The following is a 22,752-nucleotide window of genomic DNA, read 5'->3' on the forward strand; positions in this document are numbered from 1 at the left end:
AGCTGTAGATCTGCTATTTCCCCAATTTTTTACTTATAAATATTTTAAACATGGAAACGATTATGACGATTATGAAAAATAATTGCGATTATGTCAAATAATTGCGCGATGCGACGCGTTGTGAGCTTGTAGATCTGCTATTTCCACTACTTTTTGAAAGTGTTTGTAACTATATTAACATTTCTCAACATGGACAACGATTATGACGATTATGCAAAATAATTGCGATTACCTCAAATAATTGCGATTAGACGATTATGCAATAATTGTGACAGCCCTAGGTGTTACAAATCAATTACCTAGTGTATCACTCTGAGTAAGTCACTGACGTTACTACTATGCACTGCTTTATATTGCCTCCATGGATAACAAATAAAAGGTTTATCTCATCTTATTCATAGGCTGATAAGATACGATTGACCAGGTGAAAATGTTTCTGGTGACAATGACGTGGGAACTGGGGAAGAGGTGTACAAATGAGTGCAGTGGTCCCCAAATCACTGTGCCACAGGTGCCTTTCTCAGTCTTCATCTTCCACGTTCGGCCAGAAACTCTGCTGTCCCATGCATGAAAATAAACAAGACTTCCTCAAATAACTGTCCTCATGGTGCATTAAAGCAACCGTCTTAACTTTAAAACTTTGAAATTAAGCAACAAATCATGAAATGTTCCGAAGCTTAAGCCAAAAATGTGTTATTATGAAGTCAAGCACTGTTATCCTCATAAACTAATGAAACTAACTCCCAAATGTTTCCTTAATTGACACAAACGATCCAGACAGATTTTTTAATTATTAAATATGTTACTGTAAAGTTGTAAACAGTACTGTAACTGCTACTGCAACTTCATGAATAAACCATGCTAAATAGTAAATACATTTCTAAATGTTCATGACATCATGGTACTCTAGATGTGTAGATGACTTAAATTTTAAATTGTATCTCATCACTGATTTTCTGACAGTATTTTGAATTCTATCCTATGTACCCAATTGCGGTCTTTATGCAAACGGAGCATCTTTAAAAATCTGCTTCCTCACTTACGGAGAGAGAGAGAGAGAGAGAGAGAGAGAGAGAGAGGGATCGAGAAGAGAGAGAGAGAGAGAGAGAGAGAGAGAGAGAGAGAGAGAGAGAGAGAGAGAGAGAGAGAGAGAGATCGAGAGAGAGAGAGAGAGAGAGAGAGGGAGAGAGGGAGGGAGAGAGAAAGGGAGAGAGTGTGGTCGGAGGAAATGAAACTAAGTGAGAAAAAGAGAGGGCGAAGGACATAGAGAGATGCGAAGGAGGCAGAAAACGACATGAAAGCTGAGCTTCCCCAGGAGACTACAGCAAGCAATCCCTCTGCAGGAAAACATCAGCAAATAATAATAAGAGATGAAGTGTTTGTGTGCGTGTGTGTGCGCGTGTGCGTGCGTTTCTCTCTCTTCATGTCTCTCTCTTTGACTCTCTATGGCACTATTTCCCAAACAGTGGGTTTGGACCCATGTGTGGGTCACAGACCAATTTCTATGAGGAACGACTCGAGTAAAAAAATCACATTTTATTTTCCTACATTAATATTCTATAATCATTACAAGTAAGACGCCTAAGGGCGAAAAGCGACTAGGCGTGGGGCGGTATCGACATTTTGTAACCGCGATTACCGTCTTCCCGTTTACCGCCGGTATTGCGGTAATTACCGCACCCCCGTATCTATTAATTAAGGTTCGGCGATAAGCCAAAATATTGCAATCATCTTCCCAAAAGTCGCCTCTCCACAGCCTGACTGCCCGAGTTATACTTCGCCGTACAGCACAGCGGGTTTGGCTTTGAAAGGAGCAGATCTACAAGCTCACAACACATCGCATCCGCGACGTGTTCTGAGCTTTTAGATCTGCACTGTCGGGTTACCATAGTAACGTAGGCTAGCTACTTGGGCTTTTCAGACACAAACAGCTGTGTGAACAAACCAGAAGAGGACAGGTAGTCAGATCGTGTACAGTGATTCTGTAAACTCACATCACGTCTCAACTCTCAAATCGCAGTGATTGAGTGCTGCTATATACAGGTTTTAGTTACAAGACTTGACAGAAAAGGTTATAAAATCGCCGACGCGCCGGGGCACAATGCGCGACGCGGTGGAAAAAGTAAAATTGTTTCATTTTCGGTTTTAGTCCACGCGGCCCGCGCTCCGCCAGTAATCCGTATGAATAAAAAAAGATATGCCACAACACAAGGTATGTATTAACATCCTTGTGTCGTGTGGATTACAGAGAAAGTTTACGCTGCTCTGTACTCCTCTACGCTGCTGCTGTGCTGCCCTGTGTAGGTCTGACTGTCTGTGTCTCTGAGTGACGTATGTGGCTTCCAAACGTGTGGTACACGGCCCAGAGCAGAGCGGCATGGAGCGCATGCGGTCCTCGCTTCTCCCCTGTTTTAAAACTCGCTTGTTTTCAATAAAAAAATAGTATTTTTTTACCGCGGTAAGCACACTGACACCGCGGTAGACCTCGGTATACCGCGGTACGGCGGTTACCGAACCCAACCCTAAAAGCGACCTCGCCCTAAAGGGCGGTGCATCATCTGGGATACAATCCCTTTTATACCCCTATATGGAGATCACTAACATAATCCCTTTTATGCCCATATATGGAGATCTCTAACAGAATCCCTTTATGCCCATATATGGAGGTCCCTGCTCTCTCTCTCGGTCGTCCTCAGACGAGCTTCCATCGGAGTCTCCAATCGTTCCGGTTCTCCATACACCCGGCCAGCTCCGTATCTGACTAATCCCTTTTATGCCCATAAATGGAGATTTTGGAAACGGTAACTAACTACTAAATTGCAAAACTAATTCATTTGGTTAGTCCGTTACTCCCAAAAGTAATCCGTTACAGTAACGCCGTTCATTTCAATGCTGTTACCCCCAACACTGGTCCCTGAGCAGGAGACTTAATCCTTAACTGCTCTCCGAGTGAGCGCTGTATTATTAAGACCCCTAATCCTAATAGTGAGGATGGGTAAATGCAGAGAAAACATTTCACATGTGCAAATATACAGTGACAAACACAACCCAAAGGGGGACCAATTTATTTTATAATTATAGCTTGCAGATCAGCTATTTTCGACCAAGAGATTTAGTGTAGAGAGGGGAGAAGAAAAAAAAGAGGGGGCCAAGGACAGACCCCTGGGGGAGCATAGGGTTAGAGTGGTTGAAATGCAATTAAGACTTATCTGAAGCACGTCACGTCACATTCTTCTTTCTATTCTTGTCCTTTGTATATTCTGTATTAATCCCATTTCCCCAACCTAACTAGGACTATAAACCTGTAAACCGTCAATTAGGGATGGGACGATACGCGATATTATCGTTTATCGTGATAAAAAACCACTCATGATAATCGTATCTTGGCGATTTAATTCATTGTGATATCGTCCTCCGTCATGCATTGGGATCAATTCACCTTTTATTTGCCCAAGCTGCATATCTGGTACCACTTTAAACCCTTTGGTAAAAGGTACTTATAATATACATACTTGATACAGTCTTTTTTTCCCCACTCTGTATCAAATGTCTTTGCCAAAAAAATAGCCGATCTACAAGCTCACAACGCGCCGCAAGCCGACACGTTGTGAGCTTGTTAGATCTGCTATTTTTTGGGGTAAATGTTCCACCCCAGGATAATGGCTTTTTATATTATCGCGATAATATCGTAAATCGCGATTTCTTTTGTCACAATAATCGTGATATGAAATGTTCATATCGTCCCATCCCTACCGTCAATAGACCCAACTAATGGGCATACAGCAGTGGTTTTCAACAAGTGGTCCGGGGACCACAGGGATCCTTGATGGGGGTTCCAGGTGGTTCCCAGCTGGGAACCACCAGCTGATGGGAGAGTTGGTAACCAAAAAGGACCCTTATGGATCTTTAACTCTCTCTTGAGAGCGTAAAATGAAGCCAAATTGACCCATTTGGCATAATTTTACACTCTCAAGAGTTACATAATTGTTAAACACAGAGAATGTAGAAGAATTGTTATTTTGATGATGTTTGCCTGTTGTCTCTCCTGGTACCGACATCAATACAGAATGGAATTGTGGACTAAATCTTATCCAGCCGATAAGAAAATATTCTAATATTCTAAGAATAAATCTCCCCAAATGATGATCCGCGGCTAAATTGATGATAAAATAATGGACCTTGATGTGAAATAGGTTGAAAAATCACTGGCATACATACAGTGTATGCATGGACACAAAGAAACAGACACAGAACAAAACAAAACAAAACAAGAGTATATAAAGAAGAGTAGCCAGACAGGCACGATGGATACCATAGAAACTTGGGAGACACGCTGCCGACATTTGGCATTGATTGTGTTGTTTTATAGTTAGTCATCAATTAAACCCCTATTGGACAATTAATTACAGGGAGACCCCATTCTCTACTGGGGGGCACTGACTTTGATCTGGCCTTTCTTTTCCACTTGCTTATACAGAAACAACATCAGAAAGGTGAGGCTGTTCTAATTGGCTCCATGCATAGCAAACTGGAAGCAGCTGGATGGGGGGGGGAGAGAGAGAGAGAGAGAGAGAGAGAGAGAGAGAGAGAGAGAGAGAGAGAGAGAGAGAGTGATAAAGAGGTGAGGAAAGACAATGAGCAGAGCTAAAGAGAAGAGAAAACTACCTACTGTAAAAGGAGATAAAGAAAGGAGGTTGAAAAAGATCAGGGAGACAAGCAAAATCGCCCAAGGAGTCAATGCCTACAAATGTGACAAGGAAAAGCCTTATCTGAATTCATTTTAATTGCTGACTTATCTGACTCTGTGAAGTACAGGAATTTCTCACACTTAACATGAACATAAATTAACTTTAGGTAGAAGGTGTACTTACTCCAGCCCATTACATACTACTTGTACAGGCCGTACAATATCCCACAATGTAATATCCCACAATGCAGGTGTAACTCCCATACAGCAGTAAAACCCTTACATTTTGCACTCGCAGAGTCTTACATTAACACTAAAGGCCTGCCCATACTGTCTCCGACCAATAAACTTTTCGTTGGAAAGTTCAGACTTTCCGACGTGCAGCTTTCCAAGCCGTGGATAGGCAGCTTGAAAAGTGGGCGGGAGTACTTGCCTTGCCTTGACAGACAGACTCCTCTAACCAATCAGCGTAGAAACACATCTGACATCATCACAGTGCAGCCAGTCGGAAGAACGGCAAACACGTCTTTTCGGCCGATGAACTCCTAGCGGCATACTCCTGTTCCTTTTTAATTGTTGTAATTGATTCCAACTCTGAAATATCTTCACTTATTGCTTGTTTTATCGTTTCAGCGTTAACTGTTACACTTGTTGCATCGAGGGCAGCCATTGTTGTTTTGAAAATGCCGCAGCATGTATTCCAAGTCACTGTTGCATCGAGGGCAGCCATTGTTGTTTTGAAAATGCCGCAGCATGTATTCCAAGTCACCATCTACACATGGACCAATCAGGGGGATCTTTTCACTCGTTGTGCGGACAGCAGTTGAAACGCAGTCACTGATTGGCCTCGATCATTTTCTGATTTCTCATACTCGGTGCCTATAGGCCGAAGTCCAGACCTGAAAATGGGGAAGGAATGAGTGAGCGCAGTATCAGGGCTGGCTTGCCAGGCTAGTAAATATCCCCTTTTGGTCGGTTTTCCGTTCCTTTTCTAAAATTAAGGAAACTGTGAAAATCTTGCATCTGGGGCAGACGGGGGGGGGGGGGGGGGGGGGGGGTCCTTACGCCACTGTGCCCAAATAAGACTATTGCAGACCACCATAGTCTAATTAATGGGAAACACTGTTACACTACAAGACCAACGGCATGTAGCGAATGGTTTGCGATGAGTAGACCTACTAATTAACACAGTGTCCACCTCCTGTAGCCAATCTAGACGACAGGATTAGCAACTGCGATGATGTAGGCTATATTCCGAAAGCGTCGATGTGGCTGCTTTTCAAAAGGGTGGGCGAGGACACATGGGGAGAAACAAGTCACCAGAATTTATGTAAGGGATTTTCCAGTTTTTTTTTTAACAAGTTCTGTCTGTCACCATAGTTGCAGCGGAACGGAAGGGAAGTTTGTGGCTGGATTCTTGGCATGGAAACAAACAAACAGACACAAACACTGAGAAGTACACAGAGGCACTTACACAACTGCTTACACATTTTGAAGGGGCAACTCTTTAGAAGGGCGTGTGTGTGTGTGTGTGTGCGTGTGTGTGTGTGTGTGTGTGTGTTTTCAACATGTGCACAGCCCATTTGTTGAGGATGGGACATGCAGTCTGCTATAAAGCTTCACCCTAGGTCAGGAGATCGTTCTGCCCCTCATTTTGCCAATAATGTCATGTAACTAGAAATAGTAGATTTTAATGGGTTTTAATATGTTTTAAGAGAGATAGAGATAGAGATAGAGAGAGATAGAGATAGAGAGAGTCAGTCTTCAACGTGGGTCCGGGACCCCCTAAGGGGAGTTACTACAGGGGGTCCTCCAAATCTTTGTGATAGAAACTTTTTTTCTCCTTTTTTATATGCATGCACTTGAACCCTAGTGTCCATATCCTGAGAACTTTAGAATGGGATAACTTTAGCATGGCACAACGCCTCGCGCTGCGAGGTGTTGTGATCCAAAATTTCCAAAATACACTAATGATTGTGCTGTCAAACAATGAAACTATATGGAATTGTGGGGGTCCCCGCTTCATCTCTCTCTCTATATATGAATGAGAGATGGAGAAAGAGAGAGAGACAGAGAGCGCGAGAGCTTTCAGCATGATCACAGGTTTAAAAAAATACAGGTGCCATTAAAAACATACATGGGTGGGGTACTGGGTGGTGTCCTCCACAACTCAGACAGTTTGACTCTCACTAGGACACATGGAACAACCACTCCACCCATCTGCCCACTGCCAAACTAACACCAACATGCCAGTCACAATTCCAGACCAATGTCCATACCCTGGACACAACAAAACCACAACCGAATGTAAAGCAGTCATCTAATTTAGCTGGCACCGACTCTAGTCCAGTGGTTCTAAAACCTTTTCATGGCAAGGAACCCTAAATTGACACTTATTAGCCCATGGACCCCCATTTGAAAAGATATGCCAGGGACCCCAGTAAGAGATGATTTATGAGGCTCTAGCGGTGATTTTCAACTTTCTTTTGTTTATTTCAAGGTTACGGTAATTTAACTCAGAGTGTACAAATGGAACCATTGTACACTCTCTGAGTTACAGACTTCCATTTCCATTTCGTGGGGACCCCCTGGAACTCCCTAAAGGATCCCTGGGAGTTTTCCCAATCCAAATCCTACTGCCCGATACACCCTTTTCCAAGCCTCGCCCCCAATAGTGAATGTCCAATCACTCCAATGCCAGGTTAGCAACCGTTGTTATCCACCGTTGGTTAGACAAGCTGCCAACACATATCACGAGACTCAACAAAAACTAGCATGCATATTATGCACAACTAGAAACACTCTTCCTACGAAACAGTGTGGGCTTGCTCGTGTGGGCTAACCCTTTTCCATCACTTTCACAAGGCTGAAATCTTCATTGGACAAGTGCAGGCTGTGTGGCTGACCAAAGGGGCAATTTATGAGAACGGGAATAGATCAAATCCTAGCCTGGAATGAGATGAATGCGCCGGCGCAAAAAAAAAAAAAAACAGAATTGCCTTATAGTCTGGCTACGCAAGGCTAATAAAATCCCAACAATACCATGCATCTCTCTAATAAAAATTCATCTTAGTTGGTGCACGGCAAAATGTCAGAGCGTGAACATGATGTGAGATTAAGTCAAATAGAAAGTAAGGCACACACACACATACAGTACCATTTAACTCCTTAGAGCAAGGGTCTTCAACGGGGGTCCTCCAAATCTTTGTTTGATAATCTTTATATGCATGCACTTGAACCCTAGAGTCCATATCCTGAGAACTTTTAGCCAAAAAGAGCCGATCTACAAGCTCACAACGCCTCACAGCACGAGGCGTTGTGAGCTTGTAGATCGGCTATTTTCGGCATAGAGGTTTATTATTATTATTAAGTATTGACAGTTCAAGTGGTTAAATATCTGAAAATACAAATTGACATGAATCCAAAATACACATGCTGATTGTGCTGTCAAACAATGAAACTATATATATGGAATCTCTGAAAAGGTTGTGGGGGTCCCCACTTCATCTCTCTCTCTCTCTCTCAACTAAAGGGTCCCTGGGCAGAAAACGTTGAAGACCCCTGCCTTTAGAGGTCAGTATATATAGTACACGCTCTCACAGTTAAACTCCGGTGACGATCAAAACCGAGCCTGGGAGTTTGCACCAGACCACAGAGAGGCTGAAGAGATTGCCCCAGCCACCTTGGTGGTGAGATGCCCTTCTCTCTCCCCACAGACCTCAGTCCCTTCCTCCTCGTCTTACACACTCTCCTCTCCATGACTCGGGGCTCGCTGCAGAGCCTAAAGCTCCGTCCCGAGTGCCTTCTGTGGTTACTGAGGGTTTTGCTGCCAAGCTCACTTAACAGCAGACCCTTTTTAAGACTTACAGTGACACAACCACGCACGCACGCACGCACGCACGCACGCACGCACGCACGCACGCACTTGGAGTTTACGTCACTCATCATCCCCTCATGCCCTGCTAATTCATAATGCATTTGTGTAAGTTTGGGTCCTGGGAAGACGCCAATTTAATGTATATCTTTTGAGTCTCAGCTGAAAACGTTTGGTAACAACGCCTCGCAGCGCGAGGCGTTGTGAGCTTGTAGATCTGCTATTTTTGGCTAAAGTTGTCCAAATATGGACGCTAGGGTTCCAGTGGTTAATATAAAAAAGGGAAAAAAAACAAGTTTCTATCACACAAAGATTTTGAGACCCTCGGGGTCCCAGACCCCCTGTTGAAGACCCTTGATCTAAATGCGAAGAACAGTTAGGTTTATGGTATTGTCCTAGACACAGGTACAATAGCATATCATTTAGCAGCGGTTTTGTCATTTCATTTCCATATTCAAAGATACATTATTATGATACACAGCCTGCTCACAATGGAGTTGCTATAGGTTGATCGCCACCTATCTGCTGGGGAAATCCTCTCAGACATCATGCATGCATAATGCATACATGTGAGGAAATACAGTACATGTACATTCTCATTCTAACACAGATCACCCATCGTGTGCCCTGTGTTGTTCAATGTTGTTCAAGTGTTCCCATGCAGTGAAGTGCACAGAACAAGCAACAGATTTAAAGGACAACTTTGTTTTTTTAACAAGGGTTCATATTTTAGATAGTCATTAGAAAAAAGAAAAGATGAGTGTTAAAATGTTTTCATTTACTTCTATCGTTTTTGTGATTTTAACGGTTTTGATTTGCATGCATGCCCCCAAGTTTGGGACATGCATGCAAGTGGCTAAATATTTATCTTTAGACACAATAAGCCCATTCCCAAGATGCACCGCAAACTTTCATGCCAGATGTGACTTATGGGGGATGGTGTAAATAGTAATAAAGACATTGCCGGTTTATTGTGTCTAGAAATACATATTTTGTGTCTAAAAATACATATTTAGCTACTTGTACGCATGCCCCCACCCACTGAAATCAAAATACTAAAATCGCTAAAACAATAGAAAGCAGTAAATGAAAACATTTTAACACTCATCTTTTCTTTTCTCTAATTACACTCTAAAATATGAACCCTTGTTCTAAAAAAACAAAGTTGTCCTTTAAAGCATACAAACGTGCACTGCACACAGAGCACCGCATTTAATCACTGAAGGTTTCTCAGGTACATTAAGCCCTACTCTCATCAGCACTCACACAAAAAAAGCCATCCCCCCACATCCCTTTTTTAATGTGAAAAAACATGCGTATGTCATCTGCAGAAACAAAAAAAAAAGAGAGAGAGAGAGGAATAGAGGAGTAAAAGAGGCTGTCCAGTTATGTGCCTCTCTAAAATTAAAGACCCTGGCTGGACACTATGAGGGAGGTGCAGGGGCAGGGACGTGCTGGCCATTGGGAAAAGCGGGACAACTCCCGAACGGCCGGTTCATTCCCGGCCGGTCCAGGCCGGCCATTAGGAAAAAAATAAAAACAAAATGTTGGCCTTCATTCCATTTTGGGGGCTGGGCGGCCAACAAAGTAAATCGTCACTGTCGGACAGAAACCTTCTATCTCCAAGTTTCAAATGTATATATTTTTTCGCAAAGCAAAGCCCTGCTTCATCATACAAGGCCGTTAAGCAAAAGTAGTGAAAACAGCAGATATACAAGCAGTTTAAATCATTGTTAAAATGATAAATACAAAACAAACGGTTTTGGACATACAAGGTTTCCACCCGACAACAACGAAATATAACTTGTGTAATTGGCCCACTGGCTTGTCACTTGTCATGATCTGAAATGGCAAATCTTTGAGTAGCAGCAGCGCTATAGAGAGAGATCTCTCTCTATAGCGAGAGATCTCTCTCTATAGCGAGAGATCTCTCTCTATAGCGCTATAGAGAGAGATCTCTCTCTATAGCGAGAGATCTCTCTCTATAGCGCTATAGAGAGAGATCTCTCTCTATAGCGCGCAATGAGGGCCTCTACAACTCTTTTTCCCGGGCTGAATCAGGGGCCCAGCACGTCCCTGTGCAGGGGTGAACAATGCGGCTATTGAGGCAGGGCTGAGGTCTACCCGGCCTGGCATGGCCACCCTCACAGAAACAAGGTATTCAGTGGTGTAGAGAGAGACACATTCCCCTTCCCTTCCGATGAATCACTGGAAACCAGGGCAAAGAGACTTGTCATTTTTCTGTTACTAGGGCTGTCACGATATGACATTTAACATTACGATTAATTGTCGCTCAAATAATTGGCGATTAACGATTTAATTGTGTTTTTGTCGTTGACAATTACATTTCTGTTTGGCTTTTAGGCTTTGAAGTTGCACATGGTAGATATGACACGTAAACTAAATATACAAAGAAATTACTGACATATTTGACAACTTTATACTTGAAAATGAACATTGATAGTGGAAATAGCCGATCTACAAGCTCACAACGCGTCGCATCGTTGTGAGCTTGTAGATCTGCTATTTCCACTAGTTTTGACTTAAAAACATTTTAAGTCAACATGGAAACGATTATGACGATTATGAAAAATAATCGCGATTATGTCAAATAATCGCGATTAGACGATTATGTAATAATTGTGACAGCCCTATCTGTTACCCAGTACCCACCCATTGCACTACAGAGTGGACTGCAGAGTGGACTGAAAGCCCTCTTTCTTCAAGCACATCGAACGCAGTGGCAGATCCACTTCAACACATTACTGTGGGTATAATAAGCGTAGGCTGGGTATAGTTATTTATTGGCATGCACGGAGCACTTGTTCTCTATTTGGTCATTCATCAACTGGAACTTAAACTCAAAAAGACCATGAGGGAATCCCTGTGGAGGCTGTTTGGTGTTTAAAGGGAAGAACCGTCCATTTTCAATGCAAAGTACACCGTGATGACATCATCACGGCGTACTTTGCAATACAACCCCCAAAATCAATTCACCAGTTCTAGGCAACACAGAATTGGGGGAGAACCTTTTTTTCTTATTTCCACATAACAACTCAAAGGCATATTAATGACATAGTTCAATAATTGAAAATAGTTGGTTCCCCCCTTTAAGCATCCTAACATATATATATATATATATATATATATAAAATAAATTACAAATAAATAAAATAAACCTGACACTGATAGGCTGCAGCATTACATAAATCGCCAGAATTTTACAATCCCTCATTATAGTTTTATCTATTCATTTATCTTTAAAACAAGTTTACGTTAGTGCTACAACACTTTCGGGGGAACTAGTATCACAAATGTAAAATAACAAATTTGATTATTAGATGATGTATTTTGTCCACTTCCCTGGAGTTCTACCATGTAGCCTCTCTCATTGCATTGTTTTTGTTTGAGATTCAACACAGATATCCAGGGACGTGCTGGCCATTGGGAAAATCGGGACAACTCCCGAAGGGCCGGTTCATTCCCGGCCGGTCCAGGCCGGCCATTGGGAATTTCTTTTTTACTGTTTGCACAAAAGTAAAAATTAAACTGTTTGCACAAAAGTAGTGAATACAGCAGATCTACAAGCACACAACGCCTCGCGGTGCGAGGCGTTGTGTGCTTGTAGATCGGCTGTTTTCACTAGTTTAAATCATTTTTCAAATGATAAATACAAAACAAACGGTTTTGGACATACAAGGTTTCCACCCGACAACGACAAAATATAACTCATGTAATTGGCCCACTGGCTTGTCACTTGTCATGATCTGAAATGGCAAATCTTCAAAGCGGAGTCTGAATATTTCAAATCATTCTAAGGTTTTTTTTGAAAAACCTGTTTCTATGTCAGTGCCAGTGGTGCTCAAATATTTTCATGTGAAGGACCCCCAAAATGATATGTATTTGGCCACGGAAGTGACGGAACCCCATCTCAAAATATTTAGTTCCAGGGACCCCCCAGAAGCAACATTTGAGTTACAAAGGGCACAAAACTCTTTTGTGGCTTTTACACTGAAGGGAGTGGGACTCAATCAGGGGATTTTTTTAGCCCCTTTTCATTCCACCTCGTCGTCTCTTTTTTTTTCAACAAGTCCAAAGCTTTACTCATCTCTGCCCAGCCAGTATGAAGACCTTTGATCCTGACACCCCCCACGTCAAATACACACAATAAAAATCATCATGAAACAATTACTATTGTTGTTTACATGAAGGAAAGTCTGCCATGATGTGCCATCGGGAAACCATCAGGAAAAAGCAGTGGGGAGAGAGGAGAGGAGAGGAGGAGAGGAGAGGAGAGGAGAGGAGAGGAGAGGAGGGGAGGGGAGGGGAGAGGAGAGCTGGTGTGATTCCCCCAAAGAGAGACACTGAGATCTCCAGATTCAGGGAGCCATTAGAGGAAAACAGAAGAAAATTTAAGAAATACAAGCTTACAAAAGATAAGGTGAACTAATAATAAAGCATTTATTATTAGTTCACCTTATCTTTTGTAAGCTTGCATTTCTTAAATACCAGGCCGACAGCCGGTCAAGGAAGAAATGACACTTGAAATTTCTCAAATCAGCCTCATGGTGGTGCTATAACAGGCTGATTATGTTTACCTATAACTCTAGAGGCCAAGGAAAAGCCTTTGCCCTGCATTTTTCACATCCACAGCCACCAAGAGGCTGACTTATGTAAAACACATTTTTATTACTCCTTCAGATTTTATTCAAATAGGTACACATGATCTCTAGTCATGTGATCAAGACGGATCCATTTGATTTTTCATATTCCATCCTGATTTACTAAGATTGACATCTAAAGTTTGCATTTTTGTGTAAATTTTTTTAAAATATTACTCCCACAACATTTTTCCAAACATCATGCAAATCGGTACACATATCCCTGGCCTATGGTCACCCCTTGGTCATCGATATTTGACCTGACGGAGACCTGCGCTCCGAGGAGCACTTTTTCTAGTTTAATATCTGACGTGACAACTTTCAAGAAGAACCATCACAGGTATTTAGGTGGACGAGAGGCTGATAGGTTACACAGTGGCGTATCAAAGACCGCCATTGAGCACTGCTTTGGTAGAACTGACTTTATAAATCACTGAGATCTAGGCTGTGTCCGAAATCCACCCTATTCACTAATGTAGTGTACTAAAATGGGGCTCCGCCATTTTGAACTAGTGTCCGAATGTATAGTGAGCATTTTTGTACCCTAATATAGTGTACTGAAGTATCCCACAATGCATTTGGATTTGTAGTGAGGATTCGATGGTCACTATTCAAGCGCTATTCAAGCCCTGCCGCCCCACAATGCACTGCGCTACGGCCGCTGTCTCGCGCTTTGAGCACGCACATGCGGTGTGCACGCGCACACGCACACTGCAGGTTCGTCTCTGCGTCTCTGCATGGCAGGAGGCGTAGCCACCTGTTGCTGAGCAAACGCAACAGAACCGCTCGTAGCAGAACCACCGGCTAAAAACAACTGAAAACAACTGTCCACAGCATTGTCACCAGAGAACAAAATTTGCTTTTCATCATTTAATGATGAAAACAGCTCTAAAGTTGTTTATGAAGAGAACATACGAGAATAGACGCTGGAGGCTTTTGTTTTTCGATCTTTTCTTCCCAACCTTCCACAGCTGATAATAATCATGATAAAATAATGTTATTTAAATTAGCAAGAATAACCTATTTTATCACAAACATGGGTGTATGTCTGCATGTGAGACAAATGAATGTGGCATAAACATTATTCATTCATTGATTCACCAATGAATGAATACAATTTAAAAAATATATATAGGCCTATACATTTTTTAACATTATTTTATTGAATTGTGATGAATAAAAACATAATTATATTTGGCCTATTTCTCATAATAACAACGCAACATGTTGGTATGTTATTTCCAATCCACATTGGGGAGTTGATGTACAAGCTCACAACGTGTCGCTTCGCCCCCTGTTGAGAGCTTGTAGATCGGCTATTAGGTGGGTTTAGGAATCACGCATTATTTATTGCTCCAAAAGCCAGCGCTAGAGTGTTTTAACTGTGCGACAGCGATGACGCAACCAGATGGCGACGGGGTAGTGTCCGAAATGCGCTGATTTGTTCACTACTGTAGTACACTACATCTGGATCCCTCATTTAGGGTTAGGGAGTAGGGAACGTGTTCCGCATTTCGGACACAGCCATAGTCATACGACTCACGCCTACTAAATCGTGTATATTTTCACAACCGACTCGGCGACTGTGCATCGTCTCATCTTCATCATCTCAACTCAATGATTATTCGAGGTTAGATTGTTTATTTGACAGCCTTAGTGTTCATGTGTATTTCTGTTAAGCCCCTATCATAGTAGGCACCGCAGTGATAAGCTATCCACCGCGGTGTAGTCTTTTTAAGTCATAAAACTACAACATTACGTCATTACTTGCGGTGAAGAGCTATCCACCGCGAACCCCGACAAATCTCTCTGTTTTTACTATCAGACAGATCAGCCCATCACCCCGTTCACTGATTGGTCGATCTAGACCAGTCAGTCACAGTGATAGGACTTCACCGTGACTGACTATGATGGCCTCCACTTGTTTTCTCACTTTAGGTGGATAGCTAATCACCTAAAATTTGCGGTGATAGGGTCTTCTCCACAGACTCTGATAAGGGCTTTACACAGCAGGAGATCTTCCCATCTGTGCCTCTCTCTGGTCCCTCTACATCCCTGTCCAGTGAAGCGAGAGACAGATACCTCGATACTTTGTGCCGTCTTCCTCAGTATTCCTTGTCAACACTCAGCCCGCATCCTGCCCTTTGTTAAACACACGCACGCACGCGCACGCGCACGCACACACACACACACACACACACACACACACACACACACACACACACACACACACACACACACACACACACACACACACACACACACACACACACACGTCCTTCTCCTTTCCTAATCGTCATCACTAGCGTTACCTCTCAATCTTTAAAAAAAATCAAACCTCGGTTCGAAGTGGAGCGGTGAATCTGAGCAGCTATACCCTGTGTGTGTTGCTAAATGCCTAAACTGTAAACTGTGCCTGTGAGTGAGTGGTGAGTGTGCCTGGCCTGCACAAAACAGCGCCCCTCCTTTAACTAGTGTGTTGTGTGTGGCCACTCAAGGTATTGCCAGGCTACGGACACGGCCAGCCAGCCAGCCACCCAGCCACCCAGCCACCCACCCACCCACGGACATACCTGTCTATTGGGAGCGCTTTCACCGCTCCAAAAACTATATATCTGTTTATCATGCATCATATCATTGTCACTACTGTCATCACCCTGTCCACCTTTCCCACAGTGGGAATTGAGTATACTTTCCCCCCAATGAATCGAGTACAAAGGACCCCAATGCAAACAAGCCATAGTACTTTCTTGGGTTTAAGCCCTAGTAGTAGACCTTGTATCTGAACTGTACTGTGCTTTTCCTATGCAAACTGCTAATTAAGTATTCAATCATCAATCTATCACAAACTAGAACCATTGGTGAAGTACCAACTGTCCAGGCAGATTTTATTTTATGATCCAAATTATCCCATTAAACAAATCACTTTCTTCCATACACATTCTCCATTTCCATGTCTTCTGACATGCCTCAAATGCCCACAGGGCTCACTGCTGTGGAAAAGATGTTAAAGAGAGCAGACATGGGAGAGAGAGTGAGATAATCCTAAATATAGCAGCTGGCCATATGCTTGGGACCCCCCCTCATCATAGATAGTGTACTAATCTTAAGATTCTTGAACCAAAATGTGTCCCTCCCTGAAAATAACCGACATGATGTCTCACATTTCTTTGTTAAATAATCTGTATGTTACTTTCAGCAAGTTAGGCTCATCAGTGGACATTCATTTTGATGAACGGCAAATCAAACTCCGCTATATCTATGTAGTAATACGTAGGGCCTTCAGGCACGAAATTCATGAAAAGCCCTCCAAAATGTTTGAGGACTCCATAACTGAACAATCATACCTTATTGAATTATGATTAATCTCTCTTCTACACAGAATACAGCACGCGGATCACCACTACTGGTCTGTACTCTGTAGTAGTACTAGGGCTGTCACGATTAGGACATTTTACATGACGATTAATTGTCACTCAAATAATTGCGATTAACGATTTAATTGTGTTTTTGTCGTTGACAATTACATTTCTGTTTGTTTTTTTGGCTTTTAAGTTGCACATGGTAGATATGACACATAACCTAAATAAACAAAGAAATTACTGACATATTTGACAACTTTATACTTAAAAAAGAATAGCCGATCTACAAGCTCACAACGTGTCGCATCGCAAGCGTGTAGATCTGCTATTTCCACAATTTTTGACGTTTAAAAAAAAATATATGAACATTTTTCAACATGGAAACGATCATGACGATTATGAAAAATAATCACAATTATTTCATAAAATCACGATTAGACGATTATGTAATAATTATGACAGCCCTATAGTACTGAAGGTTCTCACACCCACCTTTCTCCTCTCCTGGCACCAGAGTGGGTGCATTGTGCCAATACCCTGCAGTCTGTCTTGTCTGCTAACAGTGCTAAAAGGCAACTCACCTACAGTAAGTGGCAGTAAACACAAGAGACAACAGGCCAAAAAGGTGCTACATGACATGACATGACATGACATGACACCATTGCAGTTATGCTGACCATGTCAAAAACATACTGCATTTCGGACACTTATTTGAAATATCTGCACTACTGTGACAGTGGCTGATATTACGTCTCATGTGCTTACACCACCAAAGTGGCAGACTAACTGTAAATTAACCCCCCCTGCATGTGCTTGGTGACAACTTATTGACAAACTTATTCTCGTGCCATTTTGCTCATGTCTAGCAGTCATTAGCCAGGCTATGCCTGTCTTACGCTTCTGGCTGTACAGCTAACCGCTAAATACGGTTCTGTTACTGGGGCCCCAAGCCGGCTGGAAACTGGTTAGTGATACGGCAGCTAATTGTTTGGACAAGGTAGTGGAGGAAGGGAGAGAAAGTGATTTCCTTTGTCCATTTCTGTAGTAGTTGCAAGGCAGATAATAAGAAAATAGTTTCTGGTCGAGTTTCAGTGAATGGTCTTCCACCGAATCAGAAAGGTCTCAAAGCTTGAATCTCAGACAGGGTCGTAGGCAGATGGACACCTGTGATTGGAATTCCATACACAGAATCCTGGGAAACATCTGCCAAAAGGCTAGACATCCCGTTTCAACTAGAGCCGACTGCATTTCTTTATTCACTCAACTGACATTCCAGGAAGGAGAGGTGGATCTTTCTCCCACGCAAGGCTATTCAGAGGACATGCAGCCAGGTACACACACACACACACACACACACACACACACACACACACACACACACACACACACACACACACACACACACACACACACACACACACACACACACACACACACACACACACACACACACACACACACACACACACACACACACACACACACACACACACACACACACACACACTATGGTTGGTCTACACTACAGTCTCTACACTGGAGGCAAAATGAAGGGAAAAACAGCTCCTGTACATAGACCCAAAAGCATTACTCAAACAACACTGACGTTTGGTAGCTTTAAAGAGCAACCCCCCACGAGGCTTACTGGCTGTTAAAATGTGTAATTAGCCACAAGTACCTAGATCTGTTGTCTAGGGCCTATACTTCTGTCCAGTCTACGTAATATTTATCCAATACCTCGGCAATGGGTCAAAGCAGCACTAAGAAAACACCAGATGCCAAAGACTAGGCAATAACATGTGGCAATTAAACAATAAAAACTTAAATAACAGAGCGGATTTTACCATAATTGACAAAATTACATTCATTCTGCATTTAATTCATATTTCATTCTTTCACACTTACAGACCCTGAGGTCTACCAATTATTGTGACCGTCAGGTCACAGTTACTATCAAAACCTCCACCGGCTGTCAGTCTGTCTGTCCGTCACGTCACACTTTTGTCCTACTGATATCTCCGCCACCATTGCCCCGATCCATGCCAAACTTTGCACACACACTCCTTGGCTGCCAAACCACAACCTCCCCCACCACAATTTCTCACATGGCCCTCTTCTAGAACCACCATGAGGCAGATTCTTGCAAAACACATTTTTGGACACTGTTCCAACAGATTTTGCCCTAAAATCACGCAAAGCGTTACACAGTATCTCTAAAGTCATGTCATCCACACCCATTTCCCATATTCCCTCCTGATTGGCTACCACTGCCTTCTAAAGTTTGTGTATGCGACCTGACGGTCGCTTATCTCCCGATTAGGGAGTCTTACTGGTTTACTACTGTTACTGTACATCAAAGGTAAATAGAAAAAGGGAAGGTGCCACTCACCTAGATGGTCTCCATGGAAACTGTTATCATGGGATGTCCTCCCATGGGGCATGGGGTCATGGTGAGAGGCAGGTGGCCAAATTTGTCCGGTCTTACGGACACTGACGATGGTGGCCTCGGACATGACCACGTGGCCACCCTGTTGTCGGTGGTGCCGCTTCTGAGACTGTGGTGTCGGAGGGCTGCTGCTGTCGAACGAGTGCTGCGAGTTCTGAGAGTTTTGCGAAGGCGACCGGCTCTTCTCCCTGAAGGGCCTCCGGAAGGCCGTGGTGGGACTGGGAGACACGTGGCTGGACTGGCCTGAGGAGAAGTCCTCCTCGCTGGAGGTCAGGTTCTCGTTGGAGCTGCAGTCTGGAGTATAGCCACCACCTCCACCGACATCCTCAAAGCTCCCGGGGGAGTAGGACCGCCGTGGCCAGGTCAAGAGGTGGTCGTCGCCTCCACCACCGTGGTCTCTCATGGTGACCCCACCACCTCCTCCTCCTCCCACTACTCCTCTCCCATCTCCTCCACCACCTTCACCCATCATCACCCCACCAACATACACACTGGAATAGGCCTGGAACTCAGAGGGCTGAGAGGGAGGGGGCTGTGGCCTACCCCCGTTGGCTCTGGCAGACTGACGAGCATTCGACTCTCCGTCTTCATACTCGGCGTCATAACTGCAGGTGCTTTCGGTGGAGCGGCCTCTGTAGATGGGCCTGGTACGTAGTTCTCCGGCCATGGTGGCCAGATTTCCCGGCAAAGAGTGCAGGGACCTCTTACGCTCCATCTGCATGGCCTGGCTGCCCAGGGAGCTGATCTTGTCCGAGACGTCGCGGTCATTGACCCTGACCAGACCTCGTTCATGGTGGAATTCCATGTTGGTGTAGAATGGTGGTGGGGGCTGCTGCTGCTGCGGTTTGTCCTGGCCCTTGGCTACGTCCCCTGCAGAGTGAGAGTTGGCCCTTTTGATTCTCTCAAAGTTGGACCTGAGTGCCGCCACCCCCAGCCCCATGCCAAGCTTATCTTTGGGATCAGTGGGGAGTTCCTTATCCGGGGGTGGTTGGCTAGGGCGGCGGGGGGAGATGGAGATATTGGCCCCTCTTTGTTTAGAAGGAGAGAGCCCGTCCAGGTTGTCGCAGGACGTCGACTCGGCTTGCTGTGGTACCTCAAAAGCCGACTGCAGCTCCAGGCCGTCTCCATGGGATGCCGACTTCCGGGCTGGAGGTGGCCTCGGTTTTGACCTCCCCGACTCCACAATAGGTTGGAATCGGCTCCTCTCCCCGCTACATCCAACCCCTCCACCCGTCTCCTGCATGTGTGGCTGCTGCTGGGGCAGGCAGTCGCAGTCAGCACCTTGCGCTGACGCGGGGTCCACCCCCTCGTTCAACGGTGTCTTCCTGAAGCCCCACCGCTGCCGATCATAGCTTTTCCTCTCCTTGGCCAGGAGAGTTTGCAGATAGATCATGCGGAAGCGCTCCTTGTTGACCTCTTGCTCTAGCCTTCTGATCGACGATTTGCATTTCTCCAGCTCTTGCTCAATGCCCCCCACAGAGCGTAGTTCCATCTTCGGGGGCTCCGATTCGGGAAACTGCGCTTTCCACGCTTCGATGAATCCTACCGGCTCCACCATTGTTAATGTAGGTTTTCTCTGAGCGACCCTGGTTCACACAAGGATGATGTCACGGGTCCAGCGTGTCGCTTAGAGACCAGTATTTGACACAAGAAAAGGATACGTATTTGACAATGAAACCAAAGTAGGCAATGATAATAAAATAAAATAAAATAAAATCAATTAAAAATATGCATGAAAAAAAACCTAGTTAGCCTCGGTTTAACAGTCGCAAATACTTATTCTTATAACCAAAAAATAAACTCCTGCCTATTCAGAAGAATTTGGAAAATACTAACTGCTAACAATACTCTATTTTATACCGGTTTCCTTTCTCATGCATTATTCCGTACACAATATGAAGGAAAAAATCTCGGCTTCGACACAATGACAGCATCTGTCTGAGCTCTAACGTGTGTTCTCTCCGTATCGTTTGTTTTGAAATGGTATGCTCCCATTTTACTTACTTTCTATATCAATAATTCACACCTAGGGATAGTACTCCATTCAGTTTTGTCCATCGTCGTTCATTCACATTAGAATATTCCCTGGTGATCTTGCTGCTGGACTGGACCTCTTTGTACCAGAGGCGCTCAAGGAGAATGGATACAAAAAAACGTGTAAACGACGACCACAGCAAAAAACCTCTACAAAATAAGAGCGCGGTCCCCTCGGCTGCTAAACGGAACACGGCGTGGAATCATCATGCTTCTTCGGCGCGGCTGTCCCATTTTTCATTGCACATTTTGTCGCACAGACCATCTTCAGATTCTTCTCTCTGGCTTGCCTGGTGCTGTGCTGTGCTGTGTGCGTTTCCATTTCAACAATGGGAGGGACTTAGAAGACAGTGTGATTGACAGTGATCGCGTATTCGCGTTGGTTAAAGAGACAGGCAACAGCAAAGGACCAACTGAACTCACCTGGATTGTTCCTGGATTAGGCTACAGTACAGTTAGTTATCTTCTTGTCTAGATTACATAATATTTGGCATCGTCGTGACATTCAAATGAACTCCCAGGTCCCCTTATTGGGGTCGTCAATCACCTTGTTAAAGTGTTTTCCGGATGTTGTTTAACATAGGCTAAAACAAAAATAGTAGTCTAGCTCTAGATTATTTGCCTAGTAGGCTATGCTACTGTGCATTTAAACTATTAAGGGACAGGTGTATTTGCAATTTGCAACTGTCTGTAACACCCGTTATCTGAATAGCATATTCCCGGCCTGGTGATATTTGAGTCTTGGGCCCTTTACCAGAGGCACACAAGGAGAATCGGATTTAAATACTACTACTGCTTCTAATAATAATAATACTAAAAGAGCAATGATTATTGACCACAGCTGGCCTACAACATATTAGTCCCCTCTGCTGCAAAACGTAGGCCTATTACAGACAAGGTGGATTCAAATCTTTCAAGGATTCAAGTCTTTTGCGCTATGGCAGTTTTTCATTGCACATAATAATCCCAAAAACCAGGGACCACATTTCTCAACGAAAACGTGGTGGGAGAGTGAGACCTCTCCTGCTCTCCATCACCAACCGACAGTGGTGGAAAAAGTAGACCTAGCCTAGTCTATATATATATATTTTACTTAAAAGTATCAATAGTAGGCTACTGCACGTCTGCACTGTAGAAATCAAAGTTAAAGTCTGGAATTCAAAATGTACTTGTATTGTATCAAAATGTAGTCTACTTAAAGTACCAAAAGTATACAGTAGCCTACTCATTATGCACAATGTGCCATTTCACAAGTTTTCAAACATGTAAATTGTATTTGATAATAGCTGATCTACAAGCTCACAGTGAGTGCTTAACTTATGTTCCACAACTGACTGCAGGTGCTCTAGTCTAGGCCTAACACACAGTCTAGACTAGAGCAGAGGTTCTCAATCTGTGGGCCCCCAAATAATGGCAAAACAGTAAGACACAGAGGGCCCTATTATGATCCAGGTCTTATGCCTTATACCTTAACTTCTTTGCCTTTTTTTACTATTTTGTTTTTGTTTTTTAAATATTTCAAATAGCTGATCTGCAAGTTCACAACGTGCAGATGTAGATCAGCATTTGAAGTATTTAAAAATGTTTTTCAAAATAGTGAAAAAAAGGTTAAGAAGTTAAGGCATAAGGCATAAGACCTGGATCATAATAGGGACCTTAGTGTTTTGCAGTTATACAGCCTACTATTG

The 22,752-nt window shown here is 43.5% G+C and overlaps 1 protein-coding gene across 1 annotated transcript in view; it reads right to left on the reverse strand.

Annotated features, from left to right (window-relative positions):
* bcr (BCR activator of RhoGEF and GTPase) overlaps nt 1-20,588 on the reverse strand; it is a gene marked incomplete at both ends in the record, with an annotated part of 136,197 nt that extends 115,609 nt beyond the window's left edge. The window contains one exon of the mRNA XM_080742999.1: nt 18,974-20,588. Within this exon, the coding sequence (XP_080599125.1) occupies nt 18,974-20,588 (1,615 nt within the window). The remainder of the gene's footprint in view (nt 1-18,973) is intronic.
* Between the last annotated feature and the right edge of the window lie 2,164 nt (nt 20,589-22,752).

The sequence above is a fragment of the Nannobrachium achirus genome (genome assembly GCF_963921795.1).
Source record: "Nannobrachium achirus genome assembly, chromosome: 15".
In the NCBI taxonomy this organism is placed as follows: domain Eukaryota; kingdom Metazoa; phylum Chordata; class Actinopteri; order Myctophiformes; family Myctophidae; genus Nannobrachium; species Nannobrachium achirus.